Here is a 14,962-nt window from a genome sequence, read left to right as displayed (position 1 = left end):
TCAGGCAATGGCAAGAACAGAAGGCAGAGCATGCTCTTCTAAAGACTCAGAACAGTGGTGTGTTCAACAGAGGAGGATGTCCTACCTACCTGAAGAGTTATACAGACAGAGGTGGTTCAGTCCCAGAGATGGTTGTCCACAAGGGGCCACAGGGGAGGGTAGGAGGACCAGCCCTCTGTGCAGCCACCCTTTCTGCAAGGGGCCCCTATCTACAGTACTGTTGGACCCCTGGGGGCCCAAGCCAATGTGAAACTGGCTAAAAATAGAGATGTTTATACATTTTATATTTATTGGGGATAAGAGAGAGTTTGCTGCTACAAATCCAACTACTGTCTAGAAGATTCTAACTGGCTCAGTCACTTTAAAAGAAAACAACATGCACTGTGTACAGATGTTTTATTATTTGGAAGGGGTGGCATTTGTTTTGCTTGTTGTGGTTTTGTCCATTGATTTCCATTATTTCCACCTCAACACTCCAACTGTGACAGACAGACAGACAAACAGAGTTCTTTGCTGTACCAGAGTCTTGACGTTTTGGGATTTTCTCTTTTCTGTTGCTGTACGTGGTGCTGTATTCAAACACCAACCTCCATATTTCTGGACCATTCAATACATATCACAAGATACTGTTGAGGCCAGTACAGCCCCAGTGGATGGTGACGATCGTAGCGATTGTTCTATCTCTATGGTGACCATATCCACCTGTTGCCAACGTGAAAGACTGTACCTCAATTTTGATAGAAGGTATGGGAGCAGTGATCGGCTCGGTGAAAAATGGTTCACATAGTTGTTAGTAGGTACAGTTGAAGTTGGAAGTTTACATACACCTTAGCCAAATGCATTTAAACTCAGTTTGTCACAATTCATGACATTTAATCCTAGTTAAAATGCCCTGTCTTAGGTCAGTTAGGATCACCACTTTATTGTCAGAATAATAGTAGAGACAATGATTTATTTCAGCTTTTATTTCTCCCATCACATTCCCAGTGGGTCAGACGTTTACATACACTCAATTAGTATTTGGTAGCATTGCTTTTAAATTGTTTAACGTGGGTAAAAGGTTTTGGGTATCCTTCCACAAGCTTCCCACAATAATTTGGGTGAATTTTGGCCCATTCCTCCTGACAGAGCTGGTGTTACTGTCAGGTTTGTAGGCCTCCTTGCTCGCACACACTTTTTCAGTTCTGCCCACAAATGTTCTATAGGGTTGAGGTCAGGGCTTTGTGATGGCCACTCCAATACCTTGACTTTGTTGTCCTTAAGCCATTTTGCCACAACTTTTTGGAAGTATGCTTGGGATCATTGTCCATTTGGAAGACCATTTGCAACCAAGCTTTAACTTCCTGACTGATGTCTTGAGATGTTGCTTCAATATATCCACATAATTTTCCTCCCTCATGATGCCATTTATTTTGTGAAGTGCACCAGTCCCTCCTGCAGCAAAGCACCCCCACAACATGATGCTGCCACCCCCATCCTTCACGGTTGAGATGATGTTCTTCAGCTTGCAAACCCCCCCCCTTTTTCCTCCAGACATAACGATGGTCATTATGGCCAAACAGTTCTATTTTTGTTTTATCAGACCAGTGGACATTTCTACAAAAAGTACGATCTTTGTCCCCATGTGCAGTTCCAAACCATAGTCTTGCTTTTTTATGGCGGTTTTGGAGCAGTGGCTTCTTCCTTGCTGAGCGGCCTTTCAGGTTATGTCGATATAGGACTCATTTTACTGTGGATATAGATACTTTTCTACCGGTTTCCTCCAGCATCTTCACAAGGTCCTTTTGGTGTTCTAGGATTGGTGCGAAAAGTGCAAATCAAAGTACGTTCATCTCTAGGAGACAGAATGCGTCTCCTTCCTGAGCAGTATGATGGCTGCGTGGTCACATGGTGTTTATACTTGCGTACTATTGCTTGTACAGATGAACGTGGTACCTTCAGGCGTTTGTAAATTGCTCCCAAGGATGAACCAGACTTGTGGAGGTCTACAATTTTTTCCTGAGGTCTGCTTTTGGCTGATTTCTTTTGATTTTCTCATGATGTCAAGCAAAGAGGCACTGAGTTTGAAGGTAGGCCTTGAAATACATCCACAGGTACACCTCCAATTGACTCAGGTTAATTGACATCATTTATCAGAAGCATCCAAAGGCATGACATAATTTTCTGTAATTTTCCAAGCTGTTTAAAGGCACAGTCAACGTAGTGTATGTAAACTTCTGACTCACTGGAATTGTGATACAGTGAAATAATCTGTCTGTAAACAATGGTTGGGAAAATGACCTGTGTCATGCACAGAGTAGATGTCCTAAGCGACACGCCAAAACTATAGTTTGTTAACAAGAAATTTGTGGAGTGGTTGAAAAACGAGTTTGAATGACTCCAACTTTAGTGTATGTAAACTTCCCACTTCAACTGTGTATGTAATGTAGTAGTGGAGCTTCTACCCTAATGCTCCCAACCAAGATTTAGAAACCCGTACTGGTTAGATCCAGAGGGAAGCCGTTAAGGAGAACATTGAGACTGTCTGGACGATTCCTTTGTGACGTCATATCATTCCAGAATGATGTGGCCTCTTGTCATCATGACTCATGACCAATGAATGAACAAAAGCAGTATGCCAGAGATTTGGCTGTGGAATTTATGATATGTGCATTACAGGACGATGTCAAATATCTGACTTTTATTTTTATTCTTCAGAACACCCCAGAGGTATTGGCCATGTTCCAGGTCACCTACATTGCGGTTGAGTTGCTCAGGTTGTTAGATTAATAATTTGTATTGATGAGGGTTCCTGCAATATGAAATACTACGTACTCATTTGCAGAGAACAGATCCAACTGGTCATAGATAAGGAAGTAGTGTATATATATTTTTAAATTGCAGTATATCTATAACTGAACAATCTGATTATCTGTGCAACAGGACTGCACTGTAGGTGACCTGGAACATGGCCACTACCACCACATGATGACAGTGTCCTCTTCTCCGCTCCTCTCTATTGCACCATGCTTCCTGTGTCTGTCGTGAAGGGTATGTGAGCGGAGGTCAAATCTCACTGTCAAACCAGGCCAGATGGACTGAAGAGGTGTGAATTACCGACAGTTATGTTTCTACTCTGCCATCCATTCTCATCCTACTTCTCTCATCCTACCTTCAAACAACCAACTGGAAATCAGTTCCTTGTTTTGGATAGCTTTTATCGTTGTGTTGGTTGCTCTGCATGGGGAAAAGAGGAACATACAGTGACTGAACCCCTCAGTCCGTAATAGCTCCCTATTCCTTATATCATTCCAGGAAATCAGTCCCTTCTGGGTAGTGTAACTTATAAAAAAATATTTTATTTAGCCTAATTTTAACATTTTGTAATGAAGAGCACATGTTCAATTTAATATATTTTGTATTTTTTAAATCCTATCTGAAAAAAATACTTTTAAGTGCTAAATAAAGTAACAGGGCTGACTGTAACAGGGTTGATGATTTCAACTTAAATCAGCCAGAAACCCCTTGTGACAGGAGGAATGGAAGATTTTGTTGCATCAAAAAATATTTAATTGTTAAAACACTTCTAGCCTATCTACGGATAATGACAGGGTTGACGTGTTATGCTCGACCCGCTTAGTTTTCCACCACAAAACACCAGAAAAATGGAGGGTTGACCTTAAAATGAATCACTAGTCTCATTTAAATAAATAATAATCTTCAGAAATGATTGTCAAAGCAACAAAATAACTAGTACTTTACAACCTGATCCTAGACCTGCACTCCTACCCTACTCTGAGCTGCCTCATGTTGCTGTAGCAGTGCTGATCTTGGATCAGTTTTACCTTTTCAGATAATATTCAATGAGATTACGTGGAATGGGTGGACGTGGTCCTAGACCTGCCCTCCTACTCTGAGCTGCCTCATGTTGCTGTAGCAGTGCTGATCTTGGATCAGTTTTACCTTTTCAGATAATATTCAATGAGATTACGTGGAATGATTGGACGTGGTCCTAGACCTGCACTCCTACTCTGAGCTGCCTCATGTTGCTGTAGCAGTGCTGATCTTGGATCAGTTTTACCTTTTCAGATAATATTCAATGAGATTACGTGGAATGATTGGACGTGGTCCTAGACCTGCACTCCTACTCTGAGACGCTTTGTGAATACGGGGCTCAGCTCTCTTAGTGGACACAGTACGGAGTCTACTGTGGTCTATTTAACAGTGTTTACATACCAGATGTTTGGTATGATATTAATACTTTAACGTTATTTGTGGGTAATTATTATTAGTGTGGCATGTCGTGAAGGGATGTCTCCTTTTATATTTGAGATTTTTTCAGAGAAGGAAAATTAAACTGAGGATGAATAATATGTAAATGTCTGGTCTGTTAGGCTCCTGTTCCCTTACTTCCTCTAGTGTGAGTACACACACACACACACACACACACACACACACACACACACGATACATTGGGTGGTTTAGACCTCTACTGTTTGAAGACTAGAAGGCAGCGTTACAGCATTCAATGCTTCGGTTTTATTCAAAACAAGACTTTTCACCAATATAACATTATACAGAATATATACTGTATAGGTCCTCTCCAGTATAAAACAAAGAACATTACAAAGTGTTACAAAGCTTTTTCATTGATTTTGGAATCTCGTCTTCATATATATATATATTTTCTTTTGGGGGCGAAAAACACTTCAATAGTCTTTCATTTTCAAAAGGCACAGCCGGTGCTATTTGAAAAGCAGAGTGCATTCAATACAATTCAACATCATACAAGGAAAACAACAATGTTTCACATTCTGTGGTGATGATCACAAACACAATTATACTTCTAGAGATGGGGGGGTGGTTGAGATGGATGAGGGGGGGGTGAGATGGAGGGGGGGGTGAGATGGAGGGGGGGGGGGTTGAGATGGATGGGGGGGGGGTTTGAGATGGATGAGGGGGGGTGAGATGGATGAGGGGGGGGGGTTGAGATGGATGAGGGGGGGGTGAGATGGATGGGGGGGGGGGGGTTGAGATGGATGAGGGGGGGGTGAGATGGATGAGGGGGGGGGGGTTGAGATGGATGGGGGGGGGGGGGTTGAGATGGATGAGGGGGGGTGAGATGGATGAGGGGGGGGGGTTGAGATGGATGAGGGGGGGGGGTGAGATGGATGAGGGGGGGGGGGGGTGAGATGGATGAGGGGGGGGGTGAGATGGATGGGGGGGGGGTTGAGATGGATGAGGGGGGGGGTGAGATGGATGAGGGGGGGGTTGAGATGGGTGGGGGGGGGGGGTTGAGATGGATGAGGGGGGGGTTGAGATGAGGGGGGGTTGAGACTCCAAATCATAAGCAAATTTGGAAGAAAATCAAGTGAAGGCTGATGGGAATTCATAATGAAGAGTTGCTGATGCAGGTGACAGTTGGTCCAATGGGCTGGATTGGGTTTTGAGAGCCTGAATCATGACTTGTGATTGGCAGGGGACAGGAGCAGGGGTGAGGGGGACCCGTCCAAGTTTGGCAGGGGGAGGTGTCCATTCATTAGGCTGGGGAACTGTGGACACAGAGAGAGAGAGAGGTGTGGAGGTTCAGTCAATGCCCTTGAACTTTCTAAATCTAGTGATGGGCAATGAAGAAGAGGCCTACACACTGCATATAATGCTGTCCCATAGTGTTTCAATCCTTGCAACAAATTCACAGAAGCCTTGTCCAGGGGTGTATTCATTAGTCTCATTCTGTTGTAAAACGTTTTGTCTGTTTCAAAACGTTTTGCAACGGAAACCATTTACGGTTTACTTTAGGAAGCAAACTGAAAGAAATGGGGAGGGACCTACCTGAAAAAGGTTTTAAGTTTGGAGTAAACGGTTCCCGTTGCAAAACGTGTTGCAACGGAAACCATTTACTGTTTACTTTAGGAAGCAAACTGAAAGAAATGGGGAGGGACCTACCTGAAAAAGGTTTTAAGGTTGGAGTAAACGGTTCCCGTTGCAAAACGTGTTGCAACCACCAAAAGGTTTTGCAGCAGAATCAAATCAAATTTGATTTACACCCCAGGTCTCTGCTTCTATCACCAGAGGAACTGTAAATCCTGGTTTCCTGTTGTTCTATTCACTGGGCCTCCTTCTCTCCCTCCCTCCTGATCATTTCTACCAGCCTAACAGGCTCTATAGAGGGTGAAGTGAGTGAACTATGCATTGTACACAAAGAGGCTGCTTAGGTGTGTGTGTGATGCTGGGAGGGGAGGAGGAGGAGGGCTGGATAGTTGCACAAATGAGGAGCAGGTCTGTGTCCCACACTACACCCTATTTCCTATAATAATGCACTAGTCAAAAGTAGTGCACTATATAGAGGATAGGGTGCCATTTGGGATGCGGACCAGGATCAGCCCTCGACGAAACCAGTTCAGACCGGCTCGGCTCCCCTGGGCTCAAACAGGAAGTATTCACAGGATATCTATCCCTCTCTGCCTATGTTAACGCTGAAACTGGAGGTATACTGACTTTGAGACGAAAGAGAGCTTCTCCTAATGTAACAAACCCAGCCAGGTTGGTCTCTGTTGTTGCAGTCAAACTCACTTCATTCACACACTGAGCGTATAGAACATCTAAAAAAAAATGACCTGGAATGTAGAATTACAGGTAAGTGTACTTGAGATCAAATTGAAAGAGAGGGATGTGAAAAAAGTTGTCAATTTTACCAGGGCAGGTCAGGAGGTTGGAGAACGGAAGACATGGAGAGAAATGCTAACATTGATTCTGCCTGACACACATTAGCATACATGTGAACTGTATGCTCATTGTTACAGCTGAGTGGAATTCAACAGGCTAAGAACTCCCTCACCTATCCATCCTCAGGGGGAAACCAACATGTGAACTGTATGCTCATCGTTACAGCTGAGTGGAATTCAACAGGCTAAGAACTCCCTCACCTATCCATCCTCAAGGGAAACCAACATGTGAACTGTATGCTAATCGTTACAGCTGAGTGGAATTCAACAGGCTAAGAACTCCCTCACCTATCCATCCTCAGGGGGAAACCAACATGTGAACTGTATGCTCATCGTTACAGCTGAGTGGAATTCAACAGGCTAAGAACTCCCTCACCTATCCATCCTCAGGGGGAAACCAACATGTGAACTGTATGCTCATCGTTACAGCTGAGTGGAATTCAACAGGCTAAGAACTCCCTCACCTATCCATCCTCAGGGGGAAACCAACATGTGAACTGTATGCTCATCGTTACAGCTGAGTGGAATTCAACAGGCTAAGAACTCCCTCACCTTTCAAACCTCAGGGGGAAACCAACATGTGAACTGTATGCTCATCGTTACAGCTGAGTGGAATTCAACAGGCTAAGAACTCCCTCACCTATCCATCCTCAGGGGGAAACCAACATGTGAACTGTATGCTCATCGTTACAGCTGAGTGGAATTCAACAGGCTAAGAACTCCCTCACCTTTCCATCCTCAGGGGGAAACCAACATGTGAACTGTATGCTCATCGTTACAGCTGAGTGGAATTCAACAGGCTAAGAACTCCCTCACCTTTCCATCCTCAGGGGGAAACCAACATGTGAACTGTATGCTCATCGTTACAGCTGAGTGGAATTCAACAGGCTAAGAACTCACTCACCTTTCCATCCTCAGGGGGAAACCAACATGTGAACTGTATGCTCATCGTTACAGCTGAGTGGAATTCAACAGGCTAAGAACTCCCTCACCTATCCATCCTCAGGGGGAAACCAACATGTGAACTGTATGCTCATTGTTACAGCTGAGTGGAATTCAACAGGCTAAGAACTCCCTCACCTATCCATCCTCAGGGGGAAACCAACATGTGAACTGTATGCTCATCGTTACAGCTGAGTGGAATTCAACAGGCTAAGAACTCCCTCACCTTTCCATCCTCAGGGGGAAACCAACATGTGAACTGTATGCTCATCGTTACAGCTGAGTGGAATTCAACAGGCTAAGAACTCCCTCACCTTTCCATCCTCAGGGGGAAACCAACATGTGAACTGTATGCTCATCGTTACAGCTGAGTGGAATTCAACAGGCTAAGAACTCCCTCACCTATCCATCCTCAGGGGGAAACCAACATGTGAACTGTATGCTCATCGTTACAGCTGAGTGGAATTCAACAGGCTAAGAACTCCCTCACCTTTCCATCCTCAGGGGGAAACCAACATGTGAACTGTATGCTCATCGTTACAGCTGAGTGGAATTCAACAGGCTAAGAACTCCCTCACCTATCCATCCTCAGGGGGAAACCAACATGTGAACTGTATGCTCATCGTTACAGCTGAGTGGAATTCAACAGGCTAAGAACTCCCTCACCTATCCATCCTCAGGGGGAAACCAACATGTGAACTGTATGCTCATCGTTACAGCTGAGTGGAATTCAACAGGCTAAGAACTCCCTCACCTATCCATCCTCAGGGGGAAACCAACATGTGAACTGTATGCTCATCGTTACAGCTGAGTGGAATTCAACAGGCTAAGAACTCCCTCACCTTTCCATCCTCAGGGGGAAACCAACATGTGAACTGTATGCTCATCGTTACAGCTGAGTGGAATTCAACAGGCTAAGAACTCCCTCACCTATCCATCCTCAGGGGGAAACCAACATGTGAACTGTATGCTCATCGTTACAGCTGAGTGGAATTCAACAGGCTAAGAACTCCCTCACCTTTCCATCCTCAGGGGGAAACCAACATGTGAACTGTATGCTCATCGTTACAGCTGAGTGGAATTCAACAGGCTAAGAACTCCCTCACCTTTCCATCCTCAGGGGGAAACCAACATGTGAACTGTATGCTCATCGTTACAGCTGAGTGGAATTCAACAGGCTAAGAACTCCCTCACCTATCCATCCTCAGGGGGAAACCAACATGTGAACTGTATGCTCATCGTTACAGCTGAGTGGAATTCAACAGGCTAAGAACTCCCTCACCTATCCATCCTCAGGGGGAAACCAACATGTGAACTGTATGCTCATTGTTACAGCTGAGTGGAATTCAACAGGCTAAGAACTCCCTCACCTATCCATCCTCAGGGGGAAACCAACATGTGAACTGTATGCTCATCGTTACAGCTGAGTGGAATTCAACAGGCTAAGAACTCCCTCACCTTTCCATCCTCAGGGGGAAACCAACATGTGAACTGTATGCTCATCGTTACAGCTGAGTGGAATTCAACAGGCTAAGAACTCCCTCACCTATCCATCCTCAGGGGGAAACCAACATGTGAAACTGTATGCTCATCGTTACAGCTGGAGTGGAATTCAACAGGCTAAGAACTCCCTCACCTTTCCATCCTCAGGGGGAAACCAACATGTGAACTGTATGCTCATCGTTACAGCTGAGTGGAATTCAACAGGCTAAGAACTCCCTCACCTTTCCATCCTCAGGGGGGAAACCAACATGTGAACTGTATGCTCATCGTTACAGCTGAGTGGAATTCAACAGGCTAAGAACTCCCTCACCTATCCATCCTCAGGGGGAAACCAACATGTGAACTGTATGCTCATCGTTACAGCTGAGTGGAATTCAACAGGCTAAGAACGCCCCTCACCTATCCATCCTCAGGGGGAAACCAACATGTGAACTGTATGCTCATCGTTACAGCTGAGTGGAATTCAACAGGCTAAGAACTCCCTCACCTTTCCATCCTCAGGGGGAAACCAACATGTGAAACTGTATGCTCATCGTTACAGCTGAGTGGAATTCAACAGGCTAAGAACTCCCTCACCTATCCATCCTCAGGGGGAAACCAACATGTGAACTGTATGCTCATCGTTACAGCTGAGTGGAATTCAACAGGCTAAGAACTCCCCTCACCTATCCATCCTCAGGGGGAAACCAACATGTGAACTGTATGCTCATTCGTTACAGCTGAGTGGAATTCAACAGGCTAAGAACTCCCTCACCTATCCATCCTCAGGGGGAAACCAACATGTGAACTGTATGCTTCATCGTTACAGCTGAGTGGAATTCAACAGGCTAAGAACTCCCTCACCTTTCCATCCTCAGGGGGAAACCAACATGTGAACTGTATGCTCATCGTTACAGCTGAGTGGAATTCAACAGGCTAAGAACTCCCTCACCTTTCCATCCTCAGGGGGAAACCAACATGTGAACTGTATGCTCATCGTAACAGCTGAGTGGAATTCAACAGGCTAAGAACTCCCTCACCTTTCCATCCTCAGGGGGAAACCAACATGTGAACTGTATGCTCATCGTTACAGCTGAGTGGAATTCAACAGGCTAAGAACTCTCCCTCACCTATCCATCCTCAGGGGGAAACCAACATGTGAACTGTATGCTCATCGTTACAGCTGAGTGGAATTCAACAGGCTAAGAACTCCCCTCACCATATCCATTCCTCAGGGGGAAACCAACATGTGAACTGTATGCTCATCGTTACAGCTGAGTGGAATTCAACAGGCTAAGAACTCCCTCACCTATCCATCCTCAGGGGGAAACCAACATGTGAACTGTATGCTCATCGTTACAGCTGAGTGGAATTCAACAGGCTAAGAACTCCCTCACCTTTCCATCCTCAGGGGGAAACCAACATGTGAACTGTATGCTCATCGTTACAGCTGAGTGGAATTCAACAGGCTAAGAACTCCCCTCACCTATCCATCCTCAGAGGGGAAACCAACATGTGAACTGTATGCTCATCGTTACAGCTGAGTGGAATTCAACAGGCTAAGAACTCCCTCACCTTTCCATCCTCAGGGGGGAAACCAACATGTGAACTGTATGCTCATCGTTACAGCTGAGTGGAATTCAACAGGCTAAGAACTCCCTCACCTATCCTATCCTCAGGGGGGAAACCAACATGTGAACTGTATGCTCATCGTTACAGCTGAGTGGAATTCAACAGGCTAAGAACTCCCTCACCTTTCCATCCTCAGGGGGGAAACCAACATGTGAACTGTATGCTCATCGTTACAGCTGAGTGGAATTCAACAGGCTAAGAACTCCCTCACCTTTCCATCCTCAGGGGGAGGAAACCAACATGTGAACTGTATGCTCATCGTTACAGCTGAGTGGAATTCAACAGGCTAAGAACTCCCTCACCTTTCCATCCTCAGGGGGAAACAACATGTGAACTGTATGCTCATCGTTACAGCTGAGTGGAATTCACAGGCTAAGAACTCCCTCACCCTATCCATCCTCAGGGGGAAACCAACATGTGAACTGTATGCTCATCGTTACAAGCTGAGTGGAAATTCAACAGGCTAAGAACTCCCCTCACCTTTCCATCCTGAGGGGGAAACCAACATGTGAACTGTATGCTCATCGTTACAGCTGAGTGGAATTCAACAGGCTAAGAACTCCCTCACCTATCCATCCTCAGGGGGAAACCAACATGTGAACTGTATGCTCATCGTTACAGCTGAGTGGAATTCAACAGGCTAAGAACTCCCTCACCTTTCCATCCTCAGGGGGAAACCAACATGTGAACTGTATGCTCATCGATACAGCTGAGTGGAATTCAACAGGCTAAGAACTCCCTCACCTATCCATCCTCAGGGGGAAACCAACATGTGAACTGTATGCTCATCGTTACAGCTGAGTGGAATTCAACAGGCTAAGAACTCCCTCACCTATCCATCCTCAGGGGAAACCAACATGTGAACTGTATGCTCATCGTTACAGCTGAGTGGAATTCAACAGGCTAAGAACTCCCTCACCTATCCATCCTCAGGGGGAAACCAACATGTGAATTGTATGCTCATCGCTACAGCTGAGTGGAATTCAACAGGCTAAGAACTCCCTCACCTATCCATCCTCAGGGGGAAACCAACATGTGAACTGTATGCTCATCGTTACAGCTGAGTGGAATTCAACAGGCTAAGAACTCCCTCACCTATCCATCCTCATGGGGAAACCAACATGTGAACTGTATGCTCATCGTTACAGCTGAGTGGAATTCAACAGGCTAAGAACTCCCTCACCTATCCATCCCTCAGGGGGAAACCAACATGGTGAACTGTATGCTCATCGTTACAGCTGAGTGGAATTCAACAGGCTAAGAACTCCCTCACCTATCCATCCTCAGGGGGAAACCAACATGTGAACTGTATGCTCATCGTTACAGCTGAGTGGAATTCAACAGGCTAAGAACTCCCTCACCTATCCATCCTCAGGGGGAAACCAACATGTGAACTGTATGCTCATCGTTACAGCTGAGTGGAATTCAACAGGCTAAGAACTCCCATCACCTATCCATCCTCAGGGGGAAACCAACATGTGAACTGTATGCTCATCGTTACAGCTGAGTGGAATTCAACAGGCTAAGAACTCCCTCACCTTTCCATCCTCAGGGGGAAACCAACATGTGAACTGTATGCTCATCGTTACAGCTGAGTGGAATTCAACAGGCTAAGAACTCCCTCACCTATCCATCCTCAGGGGGGAAACCAACATGTGAACTGTATGCTCATCGTTACAGCTGAGTGGAATTCAACAGGCTAAGAACTCCCTCACCTATCCATCCTCAGGGGGGAAACCAACATGTGAACTGTATGCTCATCGTTACAGCTGAGTGGAATTCAACAGGCTAAGAACTCCCTCACCTATCCATCCTCAGGGGGAAACCAACATGTGAACTGTATGCTCATCGTTACAGCTGAGTGGAATTCAACAGGCTAAGAACTCTCCTCACCTATCCATCCTCAGGGGGGAAAACCAACATGTGAACTGTATGCTCATTGTTACAGCTGAGTGGAATTCAACAGGCTAAGAACTCCCTCACCTATCCATCCTCAGGGGAAACCAACAATGTGAACTGTATGCTCATCGTTACAGCTGAGTGGAATTCAACAGGCTAAGAACTCCCTCACCTATCCATCCTCAGGGGAAACCAACATGTGAACTGTATGCTCATCGTTACAGCTGAGTGGAATTCAACAGGCTAAGAACTCCCTCACCTATCCATCCTCAGGGGGAAACCAACATGTGAACTGTATGCTCATCGTTACAGCTGAGTGGAATTCAACAGGCTAAGAACTCCCTCACCTATCCATCCTCAGGGGGAAACCAACATGTGAACTGTATGCTCATCGTTACAGCTGAGGTGGATTTCAACAGGCTAAGAACTCCCTCACCTATCCATCCTCAGGGGGAAACCAACATGTGAACTGTATGCTCATCGTTACAGCTGAGTGGAATTCAACAGGCTAAGAACTCCCTCACCTATCCATCCTCAGGGGGAAACCAACAGGATTCAGAGATCAACCCAACAAACAGTCCATTCAGCACTTCTCTGTTCTTTAAGCAAATCTGTCTCTTCCTCCCTCTCTCCTTCACTCCCTCCTCTCTCACTCTCTCTCTCCATCCCTCTTTCTCTCCCTCCCTGAACTCCCTCCCCAACTACCCATCTTTGGGGGAGTAAACAAAAAAAACACAGTCCATTCAGCACTTCTGTCTTTCACTCCCTCCGGTTTCTACCTGAAACAGTGATCCGTGTCCTTGAAGCCTGGCCGGACTCAGAGGGGCTGCGGGACTTAGGCTGCTCCAGAAGTGAACACCTGATAACAGAGAGCTGTGGCCCAGCAGCAGACCAGATGGAGTCTAGGGAGGGACAATGAAAAAGGGTAGAGAGAGAGCAGGGGGCAGAGAGAGAGAGAGGGGGAGGGCAGGGAGAGTAAAGAGTATGTGAGTTTTGTATCTCAACTTGGTGTTCTTATGAACAACTCAAACAGAAGGACGTCTGGTTCCTCCTTTCGATACAGGGGTGAGGTAGGGTTGACAGGGGGGTGGAGAGGTAGGGTCGACAGGGGGGTGGTAGAGGTAGGGTCGACAGGGGGGTGTAGAGGTAGGGTCGACAGGGGGGTGGAGGGTAGAGGGGGGGGAGGGGGGGGGGGGGGTGGGTGGAGAGAGGGGGTAGGGGTCGACAGGGGGGTGGAGAGGTAGGGTCGACAGGGGGGGTGGAGAGGTAGGGTCGACAGGGGGGTGGAGAGGTAGGGTCGACAGGGGGGTGTAGAGGTAGGGTCGACAGGGGGGTGGAGAGGTAGGGTCGACAGGGGGGTGGAGAGGTAGGGTCGACAGGGGGGTGGAGAGGTAGGGTCGACAGGGGGGTGGAGAGGTAGGGTCGACAGGGGGCTGGAGAGGTAGGGTCGACATGGGGTGTAGAGGTAGGGTCGACAGGGGGGTGGAAGAGGTAGGGTCGACAGGGGGGTGGAGAGGTAGGGTCGACAGGGGGGTGGAGAGGTAGGGTCGACAGGGGGGTGGGAGAGGTAGGGTCGACAGGGGGGTGTAGAGGTAGGGTCGACAGGGGGGTGTAGAGGTAGGGTCGACGGGGTGGAGAGGTAGGGTCGACAGGGGGGTGGAGAGGTAGGGTCGACAGGGGGGTGTAGAGGTAGGGTCGACAGGGGGGTGTAGAGGTAGGGTCGAACAGGGGGTGTAGAGGTAGGGTCGACAGGGGGGTGTAGAGGTAGGGTCGACAGGGGGGTGTAGAGGTAGGGTCGACAGGGGGGTGGGAGAGGTAGGGTCGACAGGGGGGTGGAGAGGTAGGGTCGACAGGGGGGTGGAGAGGTAGGGTCGACAGGGGGGTGGAGATGGTAGGGTCGAAAGGGGGGGTGGAGAGGTAGGGTCGACAGGGGGGTGGAGAGGTAGGGTCGACAGGGGGGTGGAGAGGTAGGGTCGACAGGGGGGTGGAGAGGTAGGGTCGACAGGGGGGTGGAGAGGTAGGGTCGACATGGGGGTGTAGAGGTAGGGTCGACAGGGGGGTGGAGAGGTAGGGTCGACAGCGGGGGTGGAGAGGTAGGGTCGACAGGGGGGTGGAGAGGTAGGGTCGACAGGGGGGTGGAGAGGTAGGGTCGACATGGGGGTGGAGAGGGGGATGATTGTTGTTAAGGTTTCACTCCTAGGCATCATATCCCGTTGAACACCTGTAGAGGCTAGAGAGCAACTTATGAAATCAATGTATCTCCCCCTCCTCTGTCCTCTCCGCTTGTCAACATCCAGATGGAG

General features: G+C 47.3%; 2 protein-coding genes across 5 annotated transcripts in view; one reads left to right on the top strand and one right to left on the bottom strand.

Moving 5' to 3' along the window:
- Window positions 1-4,352, top strand: part of LOC129862004 (cyclin-dependent kinase 17-like) — a 71,431-nt gene extending 67,079 nt beyond the window's left edge. For all 3 annotated transcript variants that reach the window (XM_055933275.1, XM_055933274.1, XM_055933277.1), the window contains one exon: window positions 5-4,352. In XM_055933275.1, the coding sequence (XP_055789250.1) occupies window positions 5-42 (38 nt within the window). In that variant the 3' untranslated portion in view covers window positions 43-4,352. The remainder of the gene's footprint in view (window positions 1-4) is intronic.
- A 919-nt stretch (window positions 4,353-5,271) lies between these two features.
- LOC129862000 (ETS domain-containing protein Elk-3-like) overlaps window positions 5,272-14,962 on the bottom strand; it is a 24,632-nt gene continuing 14,941 nt past the window's right edge. For both annotated transcript variants that reach the window (XM_055933266.1, XM_055933265.1), the window contains 2 exons: window positions 13,439-13,561; window positions 5,272-5,531 (listed from right to left, as the gene is read on the bottom strand). In XM_055933266.1, the coding sequence (XP_055789241.1) occupies window positions 5,439-5,531; window positions 13,439-13,561 (216 nt within the window). In that variant the 3' untranslated portion in view covers window positions 5,272-5,438. The remainder of the gene's footprint in view (window positions 5,532-13,438; window positions 13,562-14,962) is intronic.

The sequence above is a fragment of the Salvelinus fontinalis genome, chromosome 9 (assembly GCF_029448725.1).
Source record: "Salvelinus fontinalis isolate EN_2023a chromosome 9, ASM2944872v1, whole genome shotgun sequence".
NCBI lineage: Eukaryota > Metazoa > Chordata > Actinopteri > Salmoniformes > Salmonidae > Salvelinus > Salvelinus fontinalis.
This window is presented reverse-complemented; position numbering and strand designations above follow the sequence as displayed.